The 19352-nt window shown below is 46.2% G+C and overlaps 1 protein-coding gene across 2 annotated transcripts in view; it reads left to right on the plus strand.

Moving 5' to 3' along the window:
* RNF123 (ring finger protein 123) overlaps positions 1 to 19352 on the plus strand; it is a 4282987-nt gene that overhangs the window by 178709 nt on the left and 4084926 nt on the right. For both annotated transcript variants that reach the window (XM_044077780.1, XM_044077781.1), the window contains exon 3: positions 12027 to 12111. In XM_044077780.1, coding sequence (XP_043933715.1) covers positions 12027 to 12111 — 85 coding nt within the window. The remainder of the gene's footprint in view (positions 1 to 12026; positions 12112 to 19352) is intronic.

The raw sequence follows: 19352 nt of genomic DNA on the forward strand, positions 1-19352 counted from the left end.
TGCTGTCAGAAAATGTCTCTGACAGATGGTCACACTTCTTGTGTTTATTGCTTGGGCTCCCTGCACCTGCACCTGCAGGACTCTTGTTCGGTGTGTCACACCTTTAGTCCAAGAGTCCTGCAGGAGCGTAGGAATAAGCTTATCCTTAGGGGTTTGATTAAACCTGAAGGATCACCGGCCAAGACTCGGTCAGTGAAACCTTCTAGGCCATCGAAGCCGTCGGCTCCCAGCTCGGAGCTGTCGCCGATTATGGCTTCTGCTTCATCTTCGGTTCCGGCTGGAACTGAAGCACCTATCTCTACATCAACTTCGGCTCCGACCAGAGCCGTAGTACCTATCTCCCAGTCGACCCCGACTCTTCTGACTGAACCGTAAGGGAGTCGAAAACGCTCCAGGTCACCATCCTTGGAGTTGATACACTCGGCTCCAGGGTCACCCTTTCTGCAGTCTGAGCGTAGTCATCGGTCCCATTCTTCTCGGTCGTCTAGATTATCTGACCATGATTTGGAGAGAGTGGTGAACAGGCTTTTAAAGTCGCAGGCCCTGACAAAAATGCTATCCAGCCACCCCCATCAGGGCTCGGGTCTACCTGTTTCTCCTATAGTTCCTCCTATAGTTCCTCCTTCGACTCATCCCTTGAGTTTGGAGCCGGAGCATGTTGTGGTGGGAACCATGGGTCCTTCGGCGCCGATATCTCCCCTTTCGGTTCCGTCGTCGGCTCTGATCTCTTCCATGGTGCCATCCTTGGAGGGATCTGGGCGCCGGGACTCCCTTGGCTCCGAGGGGGCGAGTGGCATCGGACCCTTGTCCGACCCCGTTCTTCCTCTCAGAGCTTCGGCGCAGGTGAGTTTGGCTCTTACATCGGCTTCAGAGCAGTCTCTCTCGGTGCCAGGAAGGATTCCGGTCTCTTCGGAACCGGAACCTTCTCTGGTATAGGGAAGGGACGCCTTCGAGGTCATGAGGAGTGTGCTGGCATCTGAGTCAGCCTCACGGTCAGCCTCATCGGCTCCGCCCCCCATGGTGCCTGCTCCTGCCTCTGCCCCTCCTCCAGACCCCAAGCATGGGAAACAAACACTCCAGGGCACCCCATTGGGTGTATCTTCCTCTTTCGAGGCCTCCCCCCATTCATTCAGAGGAGCCCCCTCGAAAGAGGAAATGCAAGAGGAAGCATGTTGACTCCCCTGAGTCTGTCACTTCAGATACTGACTTGGAGGAGTTGGAAGGGTCCCTGAGATCCCCCTCTGAGAACATCTCCTTCTCCGACATCCTTGAAATCCTTAGGCAGAGGGGGAACTGGACTACCCTTAACCCTTCCGAGGATGAGTCTGTATTCCTGGACGCTTTTGGTTCCCGACCCTCCACCTCCTGGGTGTCTCCGCCTTTCGATCCACTGATGTCAGTGGTGGCTCGAAAGGTGTGGTCAGCTCCAGACTCAATGGCACCAACTCCCCGTAGGCCCACAAAAGTCATCACTGCCCCTCAAGACAAGCAATTTCTGACCAAGGGTGTTCCCGTGGATGCCATGGTGGTAGCAGCGGCCACTAAAAAGGAGTTGGCTGAAACTAATAAGGAATCTAGGACGATGGACAGATATGGGAAGCGGATGTTTTCCTCAGTGACCTTTTCTATGAGGTCTCTGAACTATTTGTGCCATTTTACCCGCCTTCAAAGGAAATCTCCTTAAAGAGCTAGGAGATACCCTTCAAGATCCATCAGCTGCGGGGGCTCAGGCTAAGATTGCCTCCCAGCTGGCGACTCTAAATTCTGTATAAACTCCTCCATGCGGCTCATCTCTTATGCAGTCGATGGAGCGAGCAGGGCCGCAGGCACAGGTGTGGCTTTGAGGAGACACGCTTGGATGCGGTTATGCAACTTTGTTGAACCCTTCAAGACGTCTTTCACCAGCACCTCCTTTGATGGTTCTGCTCTGTTTGGACTACAGGTGAAGGATACCCTTACCAGGTGTGAGCAGGAAGGCAAGACTCTCTCTGCCGTTGGAGTCCGTTTTTCCACTCCTTCAAGACCATATCCCAAGGGTCAGAAGAGTGGGAAGATGTGGTTCCAGAAATCCCAGGGAGCCGTGCCTGACACACGTGGAGAGTTCCCCTCTAGGGGCAGAGAAGGGAACAACAGTAGACGCCACCCTAGGGGCAGGGGGGGGTCCGCAAAATCAGGGCCAAAGAGAATCCTTCTCTGACAAGCCCTTCCAGCATCCCTGAAGTGCTGCCCGACTGTCCACCTTCGGAGGCAGTCGGGGAAAATTATCGCTGCACCCAAAAGCCTGGCAAAGTATAACACAAGACAAATGGGTACTTTCTATCGTATCCGAAGGCTACAAAATTCCCTTCTTCCCACTCCACTCTTTTCCAACAAATCCCTTCCAGATGTTCCACCCAATCTAAGGGATCAAGCAGTTCAAGAAATTTCAAAACTGCTAAGAAAAAGAGCCATCCATTCAGTCTCAGCAGACCAGCAAGGATCCGGAACTTACTCGAGGTTCTTTTTGGTACCAAAAAAGACAGGGGACTGGAGACCCATTCTGGATCTCAGCAGACTAAACAGGTCTGTTCAAAGAACGAAGTTCCGGATGGTCACGCTACAGTCCGTTTTACCCTTTCTGGGTTAGGACAATTGGATGTGCTCCATAGATCTTCAGGACGCGTACTACCATATCAAAATGCACAGATGCTCCAGAAGATTCCTCCGCTTCCGGCTGGGAGCCGGTCATTATCAGTTCAGAGCGCTGCCCTTTGGTCTCACCACAGCCCCTAGGGTGTTCACCAAATGTTTGGCAGTAGTCACCACTGACTTGAGACTGCAAGGATTCCAGGTGTTTCCATATTTAGATGACTGGCTCCTTACTGCAACCACCAGGCATCACCTGCTGCTAGCCAGAGACTACACCATCCAAACATGCTCTGCTCTAGGCATCACAATAAATTTTGAAAAGTCTGCATTGTCGCCTTGTCAATCTATCAACTTTATAGGCGCAAATTTAAACACAAAGTACATGTCGGTGACTCTCGCAGCAGACAGAGTGTTAGCCATTCGACGACATGTGCAGGTCTTATTAGGTTGCAAAACGATTCAGGCCAGATTTGTCCTAAAAACATTGGGTCTCATGGCAGCGGCTATAATACTAGTTCCCCTTACACGTTTTCACATGAGGATTCTTCAGTGGATGTTGTCCACACAATGGTCCTTCCAACAACTCCCAATGTCTCACATGATAATGATCACACAGTCATGCAAAAACCAACTTGTTTGGTGGATGGTTTCCCCATCATTACACCAGGGCAGACCATTCGTTTTTTTCCTCCTCCAGTAGCTACGGTGACCACGGACGCCTCCATGATCGGGGGGGGGGGGTTAGTTTCAGGGCAGAACAGTCCAAGGCACCTGGCAGCCTCATGAGTACCATCTGCATATCAATGTCCAGGAGATGAGCCATGCTTTTAGCGTTGCAAGCTCTTCAGAACTCTCTTCCCACCGGGACCATTGCAATTCAAACAGACAATATGTCAGTGGTATGGTACATAAACAAGCAGGGTGGAACCAAGTCGTACCCCTTATGTGGAGAAGCATTCAGACTTTGGCAGTGGGCGATCTCTTCCCAACGGTTTCTGATAGCGGCGCACATCCCTGGGAAGTCCAACGTTATAGAAGACAGGCTGAGCAGAGCAATTCTTATGCCTCACGAGTGGTCTCTCAATCCGACTGTGGCGGACAAAATCTTCCGCAAATGGGGTCAGCCTTGCTGCGACCTTTTTGCCACCCCCTTCAACAGCAAGTGCAACAATTTCTTCTCTCCTTCCTCTCCCTGGACACCTCCCCAGAGACGCTCTAGTTCACGATTGGCCCCAGGGACTTCTTTATGCATTCCCTCCATTTCCCCTGATTCCCAAACTAATTCAGAAAGCTATCACATTGGGATGCAAGATGATCCTCATTGCCTCTTACTGGCCTCGACAAATTTGGTTCCCTTTCCTGCATCATCACCTTCTGGAGCAGTCCTGGACCCAATTCCAGAACTCCTGATCCATCAGTTGGGCAGGCTGCACCAATCTCTTCAATCTCTCCAGCTCACCGCTTGGTTTCTCCACTTCCAACCTTAGCCAGACTTCCCAACATATCTCATTCTGTGCGTGAAATCATCTTATCCTGACATAAGTCGACCACTAGGAAAACTTATGCTAGCAAGTGGAAACGTTTTTCCTTATGGGCAGAGAAGAGGAAGCTATATCCCTTTTCCAGCCCCTGTGCACCATATTTTAGAATTTCTAGCAGAACTTTTTCAAACAGGATCCTCGTCTGCCACAATTAGAGTTCAGCTAGCTGCAATTTCAAACTTTTATACGGGCCTATCTGATTCCAGCATCATTTCCCATAAGCTTTGTAAAGCCTTTCTTAAAGGGGCCACTCTACTTGGGCCCCCAGTAAGAGATCCCCCACCTCCGTGGGATCTAAATTTGATTCTAGCTTCCCTGATACTGCCCCCCCCCCCCTTTGAACTGGCAGCTTCCTGTTCCTTGAAGTTTCTTTCTTGGAAAACCCTTCTTCTGGCCGCAGTTACGTCGGCCAGAAGAGTTTCTGAACTTCAGGCTCTTTGTGTTCGTCCTCCTTACCTAGTTTTTCACAATGATAGAGTTTCTCTTCGGACTAACCCTTCCTTTCTTCCAAAGGTTACTTCTGATTATAATTTGAATCAGTCCATTGAACTACCTGTGTTCTTTCCAAAATTTTCCAACAAGGCAGAATACAAGTTACATCAGCTGGACGTCCATTGGCAATTACGCTTTTACTTGCATAGAACCAGGCAAATCAGAAAATCAGACCAGTTGTTCCTGTCTTACGCTGAGGGAAAACAAGGCATACTGGTGTCAAAAGTCACCTTATCTAGGTGGTTGACTTCTACTATTACCTTTATATATCAGTTAAGAAATAAAGAGCTTCCTGCTAAACCCAAAGATCATTTCACCAGAGCTCTAGATACATCTGTGGCTTTTCAGGCCAGATTGCCAATGGAAACTATTTGTGCGGCAGCTACATGGGCTAATCCACATACCTTCATTTCACATTATAAAGTGGATGTGGCATCCAGAAGCAGAGCTGATTTTGGTTCCACTGTTATGAAGAGTCTGTTCCGATGAGCCACCCAGGATTGAGGTGCTAGGGACGCTGTCCCAACCAGCAACAATGAAGGCGAGATAGACAACTTAACATTAAGAAGTTATGTACCTACCATAACGTTCCATGTTAGTTGTCTTCTTCTCGCCTTCTTTCTTGCGTCCCACCCTCCATCCCCCTATCCTAGTAGACCAAGAAGAGTTCCTTAGGTTTGTTGATCACTGGCTGAGTCTTCTCTGGCTATTACTTCTGTCAGTCTCTCCAGTAGGTCCCTGTATCCTGCTAAATTTACTGTATTATTATAATTATTATTATTATGTCTGTAGTTAGGTTACCAAACGAGATCTGGGTATCTAGCGCCAGGCATCATGGGATATAGGGGGGGCCTCGAACCAGTAAGCAGCTCTCGAGCTTTTGAAGATGGCCAAGGGCTCCGAACCCAACCAGCAAGAAAGAAGGCGAGAAGAAGACAACTAACATGGACCGTTATGGTAGGTACATAACTTATTATTGATGGGTTGGAGAAAAGTGGTTGAGGTTGGAGAAAAGTGGTTGAGGAAGTGTGTCTGAAGTATGTTATTGACTGGCTGTTGCCTTACTTAAGTAGATCCTGGAGTTTAGTAATGGCAGATCTGATGAAGCATTAGATAGGACCCATAAGCGTTCATCTCTGCATTTTACTTCATTAAACTTGATCTACTTTTGTGGTTTACTTTGTTGGATTTTATTTGGATTTAAAGTGTATGTATTTGCCCAACAGCCTGGTGGCTGGGTTTATATTTTGATATATACATGTGTGTGTTTGTGTGTATATATGTGTATGTGTGTGTGTGTGTATGTATGTATGTATGTATATATATATATATATATATATATATATATATATATATATATATATGTATGTGTGTATATATATATATATATATATATATATATATATATATATATATATATATAGGGGTGTGTGTGTGTGTGTGTGTGTGTATATATGTGTATATATATATATATATATATATATATATATATATATATATATATATATATATATATATATATATATATATATATATATATATATATATATATTTATATATATATATATATATATATATATATATATGTGTGTGTGTGTTCACATAATATCGATGAACACAGAAATGGGTCTTCTGCGAAATATTGAGCCAGGAAGCTTAACACAAATGGAGGCAGAATGTCAAACAGAGCGGAACTGCTATTGTGCAGGATCACAGTACAGTAGAGATCTGGGGATTGCTTCATTCCCCACTGTGGTACAGTCTAAGTGTTGGTATGTATAATTAGGAGGTGTGAAGGCTGCAAAAAAGTGTTTTGTGTGTTTGTGTTTTTTGATGTTGTGCCTCCATTCTTTTTGTTTACTTATTTGAACTGTTCGCTCATTATTCTGATAACTCATTTGTGTGAGTATATGTAATTATATAATGTGTGCATAAAAATATATACGTATACATATATGTTGCGTGTACATGTATGTATAAAATGTAAATGAGGGAGAGAAAGAAAGACTCTAAGCTGTGTCACACATGTGATATATACAGATGACCCCTTAAGGACATAAGTGTTTCAATGTAACAAACACTGTAAATTTACTGTAACAGTAGATGTTCTTCTCTTCACTGTTCCAATAGCATTCACTTGAGATCTCCTTCCAACATCTTGTCAGTACACCAAAACCTTCAGCTCTTATAAGCGCCGTATGTTACATGAGTGCTCCCTACATATGATGGGCATAAAGGTAAGACATGGACACAGATACTTAGAACTGAACAAGTCCCAGGAGGAAAAGAATACCCTCTGGGACAAAGAGGAACACGTGCATCCAGAAAGAAAAAATAAAGAAGGAAGAAGGGCCCCTCTGCCAGTAGGGCAACCACAACACAGGGCAAGGGTCATGATAGAGGGGGAAAAGGGGACCTTATATTGCAACAGTGAAGAGAGGGAAATCTGATGTTATGGTAAAATTTTGCACTACTGTACTATGCCCATCCATATCATTGTTGCAGTTTTCTTTACCTAAGGGAGAGTACAAGAGCTCAAGAGGAAGCCTAGGAAAACAGAGCAGAACCCTACTTGAAAGAGGGAATGAAAAGCTTGCAGAGCCAGAAGTAGAGCCCTCAGCTCTTCTATGTTGATGTGGCCTGACCTCTGATGAGAAGGCCAGAGACCCTGGAGCTTTAAGGGGCCATAAGGGCCACCTCAGCCCTTGTCTGAGGCATTGTGAAAAGCTCCCAAGTGGGAACTGGAGCTTAAAAAAGGGAACTCTGGATTGAAAGAACATTGATGAATCTACCCTGAAACACGAGCTTCAGACAAGAAAGAAAAGGAACAAGGATGTCTAGGGGGTGACATTGTTGAAGCCACACTGATTTTTGATGTAGTTTCCTCATATGGACCTTAGTGAAAGGGAGCATGGGAATGGTGGAAGTTGTGAATGCCTGGACCATGAGAAATTCCTGACCGTGACCAATGCCAGAGGAAGAAGGAATTGGATAAAGGCCATTAGACAGATCCTTGGGGGCAGGAAGAGATCCCAACAAGGGAATTGTCTGAAGCCTGCATCCAAGGAAAACATGATTTTGGGAAGATTTCATATCAGATTTCTGGAGTTGTGTTGAGTCCAAGAATGTGTAAAAGACCAGTAGTAAACTGGAGATCCCAAAGCAGACTGCTAGGACAAGGAGCTTGAATAAGCAGAAATCTGAATACCTCAAAGCCTGTAAAAAGCAATGACAGGAGCAAGGCATTTGGTGAATATCCTTGGGGCAGTAAAGAGGCCAGAGGGAAAGGAGAGAAATGAAAATGCAAGGAAGAAACGGAGAAATGTAAAACGTTCCAGAAAAGAGGATGAATGGGGTTGTGAAAGTATGTATCCATTTGATCTAGAGACTCCAGAAAGGCTGAGGAAGTAGAAGAGGAAATAATATCTGAAGGAATAACATCCGAAAGGAAGGAGTCTTGCGAAAGGTGTTGATCCGGGAAAGATCCAGAATTGGTCTCCATGTACCCCACTTTCATGGGACCAAAAACATTTTGGAATAAAATCCTTTTCCTGTCTGAGTGGGGGAGACAGCTTGAATGCTTCTACTTCTTCAAAAAAGTGGTATTAAGGAAAAGGAGAGAGGGAGGAGCGAAGTGAAAGAAATGGAAAAATAGAACCAAAAAGAAAAAATCCTGAAATAGTTCTCTGGATCCAGCAGGCCCAGCACTGAAGACCCCAGGATGCTCAGATTCTTCCATGGGGAACAGCTTAGGAAGTGTTTACCATCTCCACCTTGCAGTTAATCTATTTCTAACTACTGTGTTAGGTAAAGCATCTGGTCATGTTTGCAGCAGCAACATAGACAAAGGGGACTACCCAACGGTGCCATCTTTCTGGATCTAAGCAGAGGCTTTGACCTTGTTGACAGTATATATTTTATAAAAAAAGCTATGTGCCCACTGCTTCTCATAAAAAGCAGTTGTTCCAAGACTGTCTTGTCTCTTGCCTTGCAGCTTGTTTACATTGGGATCATGCGAGTTCAAAGAAATGTTGAGAAAGCCCAAATGTTATTTTGGTGGCAAATGTAAGTAGAAATCTGGAGAAAGTATGAAATCTATGCGAATTCTTTCCAGAAACCAATCTGTACAGCTGAGAGGGCTTCTAGCTATTGCAGGGCTACCAGACATTTTGTGGTAGTAAATTGCTGTAGACTTCTGTAGAAGATGTACCCAGTCATGGTCAACATAGAAAGTACTCATTTTTTAACTCTGAGTCAGCAGTCTTGGTGTACATTTGTTCTGTGGTCAATCTAATAAAATTGTTAAAGTGGTATTGAGGGGCCAAAATTTTGAAAAGCATGTACATTTTCTGGTCAATATTACCTCTCAAGGTAATGGAGTAGTTGTTGGGGGGGGGGGCTGTTTTCAAACAGCCAAAAACATTTGAAATAACCATATACAGGACTTGCCTTCATGAGTTATTATGCTAGTCCTATGTTAGTTACTGGTCTTAGTACATTGCATTCAAAAACTGGAAGGAAAATTTGCTATTTGCTGTAAGATAGATTTCAGCTTTACCCTACAAGCTTTAACAATGTCAAAAACACCGCTCAGAAGCCAGTGTAAGCTATTTTTTTCTATAATTTGAGACATTTAGCTTTGTTTATAATACTTTTCTCTTCTACTGTTACTATGAAATTATATGAAAGGCAAAGAGAAGAAGTTGTCAGATATTGGTGTAAAAAACATTGTGCAATGATCTTGCACCTTAAATGGAAAGACTCTTCACGAGTCCTTCAAACCATGAGCACAGAGTTATAACATAACTTCAGAAATGATGAGTGAGCTTCATAGGTAGATGAGGAGAAGGAGTTTGAGAACCCTGCTAATTCCATGAATTGTGATGCTTCATATGTGAACATTAGTGTAATACCAGCCACTGCAGGCAGATCCACTAGCTGCATGACTAAATTTAGGTAGACACATGTTTTGCACTTGAAAATGGTGTAAATTAACTATTTCTACCCTTTTTTAAGTGCAACTTCTAAAGAAAATGTTGAAAACTAAAAATCACTGTTAGCAGTATCGTAACAATTTTTTAAGAGGTGGGTCTTTGCCTCCCTGCACCTATGAAGCTACTTATGTTGACTAACTAACTCCTCTGTAACTTGGAATAAGGTGAGCTTTCTGAGATACTTTGATTGTGGAAGTAGTATGTTACACACCTACTCATGCATTTTGGAGGGTCAAACAGTTATGAAACTTTTATTTCCTAGTGCCATTATGTGAATGAAAAGTTTGAATTTTTTTTCTTTAGGAACAGCTAATCACCAAAAAGCAGAATATCTATTTTCAGCTGTCAGCCAGAAGGCAGTCTAACCCAAAGTCCTAATGTCAGATTTGTCTAGTGTTGCTGTTTATCATGAGCATGTGCAGAGGACTTCAAAACATTTGCCATTCATCTGAAAAGTGAGAGGAAATGATGTGAGAGGTAGCTAAATTGTAGCAAGAACCATTTGGGGGCTTATAGCCTTGTAATGAAGGTCGGGGATCATGGCTATGCTTGTGGAGTGTACCAGGTCACCAGACACTTGAAAATAGCTCTCACTGTGGATACATCTATGCTGTTAGATTGTAATGCAAGACTAAACAGTAAGTGAGCTACAGTAAATTTTCATTAAATTTGTAGTGCTGTACTATGCATGTTTGGTATTGGTTAGTGAGATATTCTGTTTTGTGGTACCTTGTGAAAGCCTAAAAGCCACTCACCAGTCATGAAGATGTATTATTTCTTGTGATTGCCTAGTGCACATGGCTTGTTGCACTGAAACTGAAATTCGCAGTTATTTTTTTTATAATTATTTTCATAACTTGTCAGCTGCTTGTCCTTGATTCTTCTATGTGCCTGTTGTTTATATCCTTACATTTGGGCTGCCAAGTCACAGAAAAGCTACTTGAAAGACATTGTAGGGTACTGTTCACTGGTTTGGCCTTTAAGACTGAGTCATTACTTGGGAGTTACTTTAAAGTGGTGTTTACTTGGCCCTTGAGACAGAGTCATAAAGTACTTAGTCTGTTTTAAAGGAGAGACTACAAAAGTAAATGATGTTTGCTGAGGGGGAGCACCCTTATAACTTCCAAGTATCATGATTGCACAGTATTGTCTTTTTCCTCCTCCTCTTCTACTTCAGGGTGCTACACATCCCCATGAGGTAGATGGATATCAGTTAGACCGATACATGCAATGCATGCACAGACAAGTTTTCAGGACTGCTTTTGAATATAAATCATCAGTACTGTAGGATGATTTCTAGTTCTGAAAGGTGGCATATTAACATTTCCAGGTTTTCTTTTTTTTTTTTTTGTTTTTTTTGTTAAATGTGTTATTAGCTTGTCTTTTTTTCTTCTGTCTTTCATTTCTCAAAAGAACAAGGTTGTGTAATACTTACCTTTGACCATTGGGTGGTAAGATCTGTAAACGCTTCTTTGTTTCTGTTTAAATGTACATCACATACAGGCAAGCAGCTGCTGTCTTGGGAGCTTGCTGTAAAAGATGCTAGTCTGCGACAAATTTAGAAGTAATGTAGAGCAAACTAGAAAAATCATTGGTACATAAATTCTTTTTTGAATGCAACTCAGAATGAAGTTTGACTATATACATTTTAGTTCATTAATTAATTAATTTTTTTTTTATCATTCTGTCTTCACCTGGTACTCCTCCTGGTCTCTCTCCTCTTGGGCTAGCTGACCTATAACTCCCTGTTCACCTTTCTTTCCATTGAAGATCAGAATGTCAGTGCCAGTTTTATGGGACCAAGATAAAAGATAATGAAATCTCATCCTACCGGAGGCCCAGACTTGTTTAATTATGCCCTTATGCTCCCCTAATATGCAGTGTGTCATTGGAGGAGATATTTGTGTACATGCTGTCATGCATGCAATTCCCTGTTAAGGGCAACTCCTTACACTCTTGCTATACTTTAAAGCTGAGTCATTTACCCTAGACTAGCCTCTACCATCTTTAAGAAATTTAGATGTAGAACCTGCAGTGCAGTAAAGCCAGGGAAGGAGAGCTGGGTTTTGATTTGCTTATTCTTCCCTCCTTCCTGTCCTGTTGCTAGTCCTGCAGTACTTGGGCCACTAGTTGTACTAGAGTTGTGGTGGCACGTATGGATGCTCTGCCTCTGTGCAGGTGGTCTGGCTTCCATTTCATTAGTTGCATCTAGCTTTGACTAGATTGAAATAATAATGTGTTTGCTAAATGTAATCACTGTCTGTGCTTTGAATATGGTAGTTAGAGGAGGATGGAATCCAGATTTGTAGTCTATACATTGTATGTCCTACTGTTGAAGGTAAATGTCCTTTTTGCTTTTTATTCATTCTAGGGTTTGTATGCGATACATTGCTGAGTGACTTCCTGTACCATGTGTTCCCCAGTGCCACTGGAAGACAACCAGCAGCTGCATTCAGGTATGAAAATAGCACTTTGGTGGGGAGACAGAATATCCTTGTTAGTAAATTTTCATTGGCTTTGCCAAAGGATTCAAAAAACGAAAAATGTCAAATAGGAAAACAAGGATGTGACAAACATTAAATCTGATATGTCAGTTTTTCATTTCATCCTCACATATACATGGCAGCGGCCAAGAAGGAACTCTCTGAGGAGAGTTGGGTTAGCCATCCTGCTAATAAGGATTCCAGGACGATAGATAGATGTGGAAAGTGTGTCTTCTCGTCAGCAACCTTTGCCTTGCAGTCACTGAATTACCTTTCACATTTTACCAGACTGCAAAGGGATCTGATCAAAGAGCTCTCAGATACCCTTGAAGGAGCGGTAGCTGAGGGAGCTAAAGAGAAAGTAGCTTCTCAGTTAGCTACCCTGCATTCCGTAGCCAGCTCATCCATGAGGTTCATAGCACATGCAGCTGAAGGAATGAGCAGAGCTGCGGGTTCCAAAGTCTTTGTTTGTCAGTGCCCTGTTTGACAGCATGTCCCTTTTTGGTCTCAAAGTCAAAGATATACTGTCCAGGTGTGAGAAGGAAAGTAAGATCCTGTCTGCTATGGACATGTGTTTTTGGTTCCTCCGAGACCTTATCCCAACGCCCACAGGGGCAGCAGAAAAATGTGGTTCAAAAAGTCTCTACCAAGACACAGGTGGTGAGTTTCTCCCCCAGAGGAAGAGGGGGAGACAGTAAAGGAAGATGTCACCTTCTAGGCAGAGGAGGTCTACAAAACCAAGGATCTGAAGTAGGAGATTCATTTGTCTGCAACCTGTGGGTTATGGATCCGATATCGGATCCGAACCGGCATGGTTTTCCAGCTATGGATCCGAGCTCTCAGCTCCTCCCCTCACCCATAATGCCCTGCTCTCCCTACATGACCCCAGATCTAGTTTGCCGCGCTGGTGACCAGATTGGATTTTCAGAGCTCTTCAGCTAAGTGTTATTATTACCTTTTTCACTGTTAAATTTAAAATTTTTTAGTTAGTTTTGTGTGAAAGTTGTAGGTTCCCTATCTTTATAGCTTAAAGTTTTTTAGTTTTAATAACTTTTATAACTTTTAGTTACCCTCCCCTCGCTGGTGCGTAGTGTGTGTTTGGGCCTGTGTTTGCTTGGCTAGTTAGCCTTTACTTTCTTTAATTTTCAAGATAAAGTAAAGTAGTAGTACTATCCTTAGGATGTCTGAACCCCCTAAGGCTTTCTTTTCGAAGTGCTCCGAGTGTGGCCATAAGCTTTCCCCTGCTGATGGCCACACTTGGTGCGTTCGATGCCTTGGGGTTGAACACCTCACTTCTGGATGTTCCATTTGTGCAGGGTTCAACCCCAGGGCATTGAAGGAGCGGAGGTCGAAGCTGGTCCTGGCGGGACTTTTGCCCCCGGACTCGGCTTCAGCTACCGCTCCCTTGGGGGGTACCGTGTCCACGGTTCCCTCCTCTCCGGCTCCCCCTCCTCCACCTGGGACTCAACCTCCCTCTAGTGGTTTGGAGGAGAGGGAAGCAAGAAAGAAGGACCGGAGGGAGAAGCACCATAAGCGGCGGGCCGAGACCTCTGTTTCGGCCCCGCCTGCCAAGCGGGCTTCTCCTCCAGCCTCCTTGTCTGCTGGTTCTCCCCCTCCTCGGTTCCGGTCTCCTGTGTGCTTCTCACCGGGACCTGAGGAGGAGGAGACCCGATCTCCGTCGAGGCTATCGAGGAGGCACTCAAGGCCTACCTCGGTAGCCTCGTCGAGATCCACGTACAGTTTATCTGATGCTGATCTGGACCGGATGATGAGAAGGTTCATCCAGGCCCAGATGCAGATGGGAGTGCTCTTGCCTCCCTCTGGGGAGCTCGACCTTCTTTAAACCTATAGCTTTTTCTCCGACCCGCTACCCGGGTTCGGAGCAGTTGGAGCCGAGCAGCCGAGCGGGGTGGGTCGGCGCCGATAGTACTGGGTACCGGATCTGACCCTACCCTCGAGTGCCGGATCCGACCTCGGAGCCTGGATCCGAGCCGGATCCGGGGGATCAGTGCTCCTTCGGCGCCATCGGTGTCGGAGCGCACTGTCCCCTCGGATCCGAGTGCTTCAGTGCCGGCTCCGATCCACTCTTCGGATCCTAGGGGGAGCCGATTATCGGATCCTTTGGTCGAGGTCGGCTCCCCCTCGGCTTTTGATGTAGTGGAGAGGGCCCTGTTGAGGGTTTCCAGACCCCCGGCACTTGCTTGGCTCCGCCCCGCCTCCATCTGCACTGGGCCAGGCTTCCACCATCCGCCACTGGGACAGCCCGCTCCTTTGCCCCAAGTTGTTCCTTTGGAACATGACACCGCTATGCAGGGGTCCTCTGACAGCCCCGGAGGATGCCCTTGCAAGCATACATGCAAAAGGAGGCACATAGACTCCCCCGAGTCTCTCACAGAAGACACGGATTTGGAGGAAGGGGAAGGCTCCCCAAGATCACCCCCCAAGGATGTCTCCTTTGGAGACATCATGGAAATGCTTCACATAAGGGGGGGGTGGTCTGCCCCCAAGTCTTCCTCGGACGAGTCCGTGTTCTTGAAGGCATTTGAAGCGGGCCCGTCTACCTCTTGGGTGTCCCCTCCTGCCGACCCCCTGGTGGACCTGATTACCACCAGGGCGTGGAAGGATCCGGACACCGTGGAGCCAATCCCAAAAAGGCCAGACCATATACTTAGTCCCCCGGCTGACCGTGCCCACTGGAGTAAGGGGCCTCCGGTAGATGCCATGTTGACGGCGGCAGCCACCAAGAGGGAACTTGCTCAGGAGAGCCCCTCAGTCCATCCCCCGAGCAAGGAGTCTCGGATGATGGACCGCTTGGGGAGGCGGATGTTTAGTTCAGCGACCTTTTCAGTGAGGGAGCTGAACTACCTAGCACATGTGATTAGGATGCAGCGCGATCGTATCAAGGAATACGCTGCATCCCCCCCAGAGTCCATATCGGAGGAGGACAAATTATTGCACTCCACCCGTATGGCCACTCTCAGGTCCGTGACAAGTACCTCTATGCGGTTACTGTCCCATGTTACGGAGGGAGCCGCTAGAGCCACAGGGACAGGCCTAGTTACTAGACGTCAGGCCTGGCTCCGTCATTGCGATTTCACGGAGCCCTTCAAGGCGTCATTCGCGAATGCTCCCTTTGATGGTTCTGCCCTTTTTGGCAAAACTGTTCGTGATACTTTGACCCAGAGCGAGAAGGACGGGAAGACGCTGTCTGCCGTCGGAATCTGCTTCTCTGTGCCCCAGAGGCCCTATTCTAGGAACCAAAAGGGCCAGAAGAAGATGTGGTTCCGGAAGTCGCAGCAGTCCCAACCCGCTCCAGACAACCAGTCCTTCCGTGGCAGAGGAGGACAGGGAGGACGCCGCCCCAGGGGCAGAGGGGCTCCCAGGAACTTCGGGTCCAGAGAACCTTTCTCTGAATGGCCCGCGCAGCAGCCCTGAAAGGTTGCCCGGCTGCTCCACTCTGGAGGCAGTCGGGGACGTTCCGGAGCACCTAGCGGCATGGGAGTCCATAACATCAGACCGCTGGGTCCTCCGCATCATATCCAGAGGATACCGCATCCCATTTCATCACATTCCAAAATTGAAGTCCCTCCCCGACGTTCCACCCGGTCAGTGGGAGGCCGCTTTAGCAGAAATTGGCCATCTGCTAAAGAAAAGAGGCATCCAGCCCGTCCCCCCAGACCAGATTGGATCAGGGTTCTACTCCAGGTTCTTTTTAGTGCCAAAAAAGACGGGGGATCTAAGACCAATATTAGACCTTTCACTCTTGAACCTGGCAGTTCCCAAGGAGAAGTTCCGAATGGTTACCTTAGAGTCCATTCTCCCCCTTTTGGGAGAAAATCACTGGATGTGCTCTATAGACCTCAAGGATGCGTACTACCATATCCTAATGGACAGACACTCCAGGAGGATGTCCTTCCAAGGATGCATCTGCAGTCCTTACAAATGGGTTGTCCTGTCGTCAGGCAGCCCTTCGGTCGGCCGGATTCCAAAGTCTGGGTCTGGCTTCGGCTGGTGTCGCGCTTCACCCAACGTCATAGCTGCAGTTATTCGGGTATAAAGGCATCAGCCGATGCCATTTTCCTCAGTCTTTCTTGCTGTGTGGCGCCCGAAGCAGAAGCTGTTCGCAAGTGCCGGTCGGTCAGAACCAGAGATTACTACAACCGAATACTACTTCGAAGACTTCTAAAAAGCTAAGTACCCCGTTGGGGACTCTTTCTTGCCTCAGCCGATGTCAGAAAAAGTGAATAACTGGGAAACAAATACCTCATAAAGATTTCCACTCTTACTGCTTACCTTGTTTAGGCCCAGACCACGACGTAGCAGTTTGTCTAGCCTGTGCTTCTTTTAACCGACGGACGCTTAGACGCCGGTCGGAGTTTGCAGAACAGTTTTTCGGCTCTGATTTTGCTTATATCATGCCGTCGGATCCTCCGACTTCACAAATAACCAAAAAACTCAGGGAAAAGGACCGACACTCGCGGTCCGCGGTTTCGGCCGAAACCGCGGTTAAGCCAACCACGAGTGTCTCGGTTTCAGCTGAAACCGAGCAAGCGGTTCTTTCCCCAGCCGAAAACATGCCTTCTACCGAGGCCTCTTCTAACCTGGTGGAATCTGCTTCGGAAATCCAACCTGCAGTTGCGATTTCTCAGGAATTATCAGACACTATTCCCTTGGATATTTCAACCCCTGCACGTGGAGCTGCTAGGCCTCCTGCAGCCATGTCTATTAAGGCCTTTGCCAGGGCTAAAGCAGCTAAAGCTTCAAAAACGGTGCCTGTTAAGCCCCCCTCTCACAGGCCCAGCACCAGTTCCCATATGCTTTCTTTGGCTGAGGATCTCATTTCTTTAATCCGTGGATCCCAGCCTCATCCAGACAGGACCTCTCATCCACCTCCAGAGAAGAGGCCTAGAGCAGAGCCCCCAGAGCCTGTATCCACAGATGATTCCTCTGATGACTCAGAACATGCAGACCCTCCTGAGGCTCCTTATTCTCCTTACGAAGACTCTGATGCTGAAGAGTCCATTCCTTCAGCCTCTCCACCTGAGGAATTTTCCTTTGGGGAAACCTTGCATGCTATGAGGGAACTTTTTCAGTGGCAGGGCCAAGATTTCTCAGACTCCAGAAAAAGGCTTAGAACCTTTCTACATTTGCCACAGCATAGGCCTTTAGCTATACCTCCAGTTCTTTCTGTTGTAGATGATGCATTTAATGATGCTTGCACTGCTCCTGATTCATTACCTCCGGCCCCTGCTAAGCCCGATAGGTTCTACAGGGTCCCGGACACTCATCACCATTTATACAAGGCCCCTTTTGCAGATCCAGAGACCATCTCCCAGGGTCCTAAAGCTGTAGCAACTACATCTACTAAAAACCCCCTCCCCTCTGAAAGGGAATCCAGGTCCTTAGAGCGATGGGGTAAAAAAGTTTACACCTCTGCTACTTTGTCATCTAGGGCTTTGAACTGCCAATTTCATATGATTCAATATTAAGAGTTTATGCTAGACCAGTTAACTAAAAAGCTGTCCTCTGAAGAATCTTTAGATAAGAAATATGTTCAGGAAATGGTACATAACATACAGCAGGTTAGTAACCATTCTTTGAAATGTGGCTATGATGCACTGGAGGCTTCCTTTAGATCAGCCATGACTGGCACAGTTATCAGGAGACATGCATGGTTGAAAGAGCAGGCATTACCAGACCATGTCAAATCAAAGCTTTTAGATGCTCCCATGGACAAAGTCAATTTATTTGGTTCCCTGCACAGCAGGTACTAAAAAAGATGGAAGAGAAGGGAAATCTGTGCAAACAGTGAAAGATTTCTTACAGGTTCAACCTCCAAGGTTTAGCAGGAACTGGCCTCCAAGAATTGGTCCTTTCCGGACTCCTCTAAGACACAGAGAGGCAGGAATAGGCGTTCAAGAGGCAGAAACCAATCCAGGGTGCCTACAGGGGCGGCAGTGGCAAGGTAACAACCAGCGAGGCACAGACGAGCCACCACCACTACAACAACACAATCACAGTGACTTGGCTGTGGCACACTACCAGGGAACAACTGGAAGCACCCTTAGGCATAAAGCTAACGTTATTTTCAAAGAACTGGCATTGCATCACAAGGGAAAAATGGATTTTGCAAGCTATAGACCAAGGTTACAGGTTCCATTTCCATACTCTACCAGCAAAGAGAGGAATGCCAAACCTACCACCTACTCAAAGGGCAGAAGCTCTAAAGCAAATATCTCAATTATTAAGAATGAGAGCTGTGGAAAAGGTACCATCTATGGAACAAGGAAAGGGATTTTACTCCAGACTCTTCCTGGTACCAAGAAAAGAGAGCAAATGGAGGCCTATTCTCGACCTGTCCGCTTTAAACACATTCCTCATTGTTCCAAAATTCAAAATGCTGACCCTACAGCAGCACCTTCCCATGCTGGGCAAGGAGTCTTGGCTGGCAACTCTAGATCTCAAGGAGGCATACCTGCACGTCCCCATACGACCAAATTGCAGAAGATACCTCAGATTTCTTGCAGGATCAGAGCATTATCAATTCTCAGCATTGCCCTTTGGCTTATCTACTGTGCCCAGAGTGTTCACGAAATGCCTGGCATCAGTAATTGCTCATTGCAGACTTCAGGGAATCCAAATTTACCCCTACCTGGACGACTGCCTGATACAAGCGGACAACAAAAGCAAGCTAACAGAAGACTTACAAAGAGTCATTTACCTGCTGCAAGCCCTGGGATATAAAGTCAATATAAAAAGTCAAGGCTGATTCCATCCCAAAGAATAACCTTTCTGGGTGCAGAGCTGGACACATCAAAACAAATGGCATTCCTAACTGCAGAAAAGAAAGAGCAACTACCTCTCTACTTCTTGGCATTAATAAAGCAGAACCATCTAACTGCAAGGAAAGTACTACAAGCCCTAGGCTTCATGGCATCCTGCATAATTCTGGTCCCTCATGCCAGGCTGCATATGAGAAAGCTACAGTGGTACCTAAAGAATTTGTGGTCTCAGCACAAGCACAGCCTAGAAACCAAAATTCCAATAATCCCATGCCTGAAGCAAGAGTTCCTATGGTGGGCTCAAGCCTGTCAATCAAACACAGGATTGCCCTTCTGCAACAGTCAACCAAGCCAAACTATCACGACAGATGCATCAGACCTCGGTTGGGGGGCACACATGCTGGACAAGTGCATACAAGGCTTATGGACTCA

This window comes from Protopterus annectens, chromosome 7.part0 (assembly GCF_019279795.1).
Source record: "Protopterus annectens isolate FY-2018-M chromosome 7.part0, PAN1.0, whole genome shotgun sequence".
NCBI lineage: Eukaryota > Metazoa > Chordata > Ceratodontiformes > Protopteridae > Protopterus > Protopterus annectens.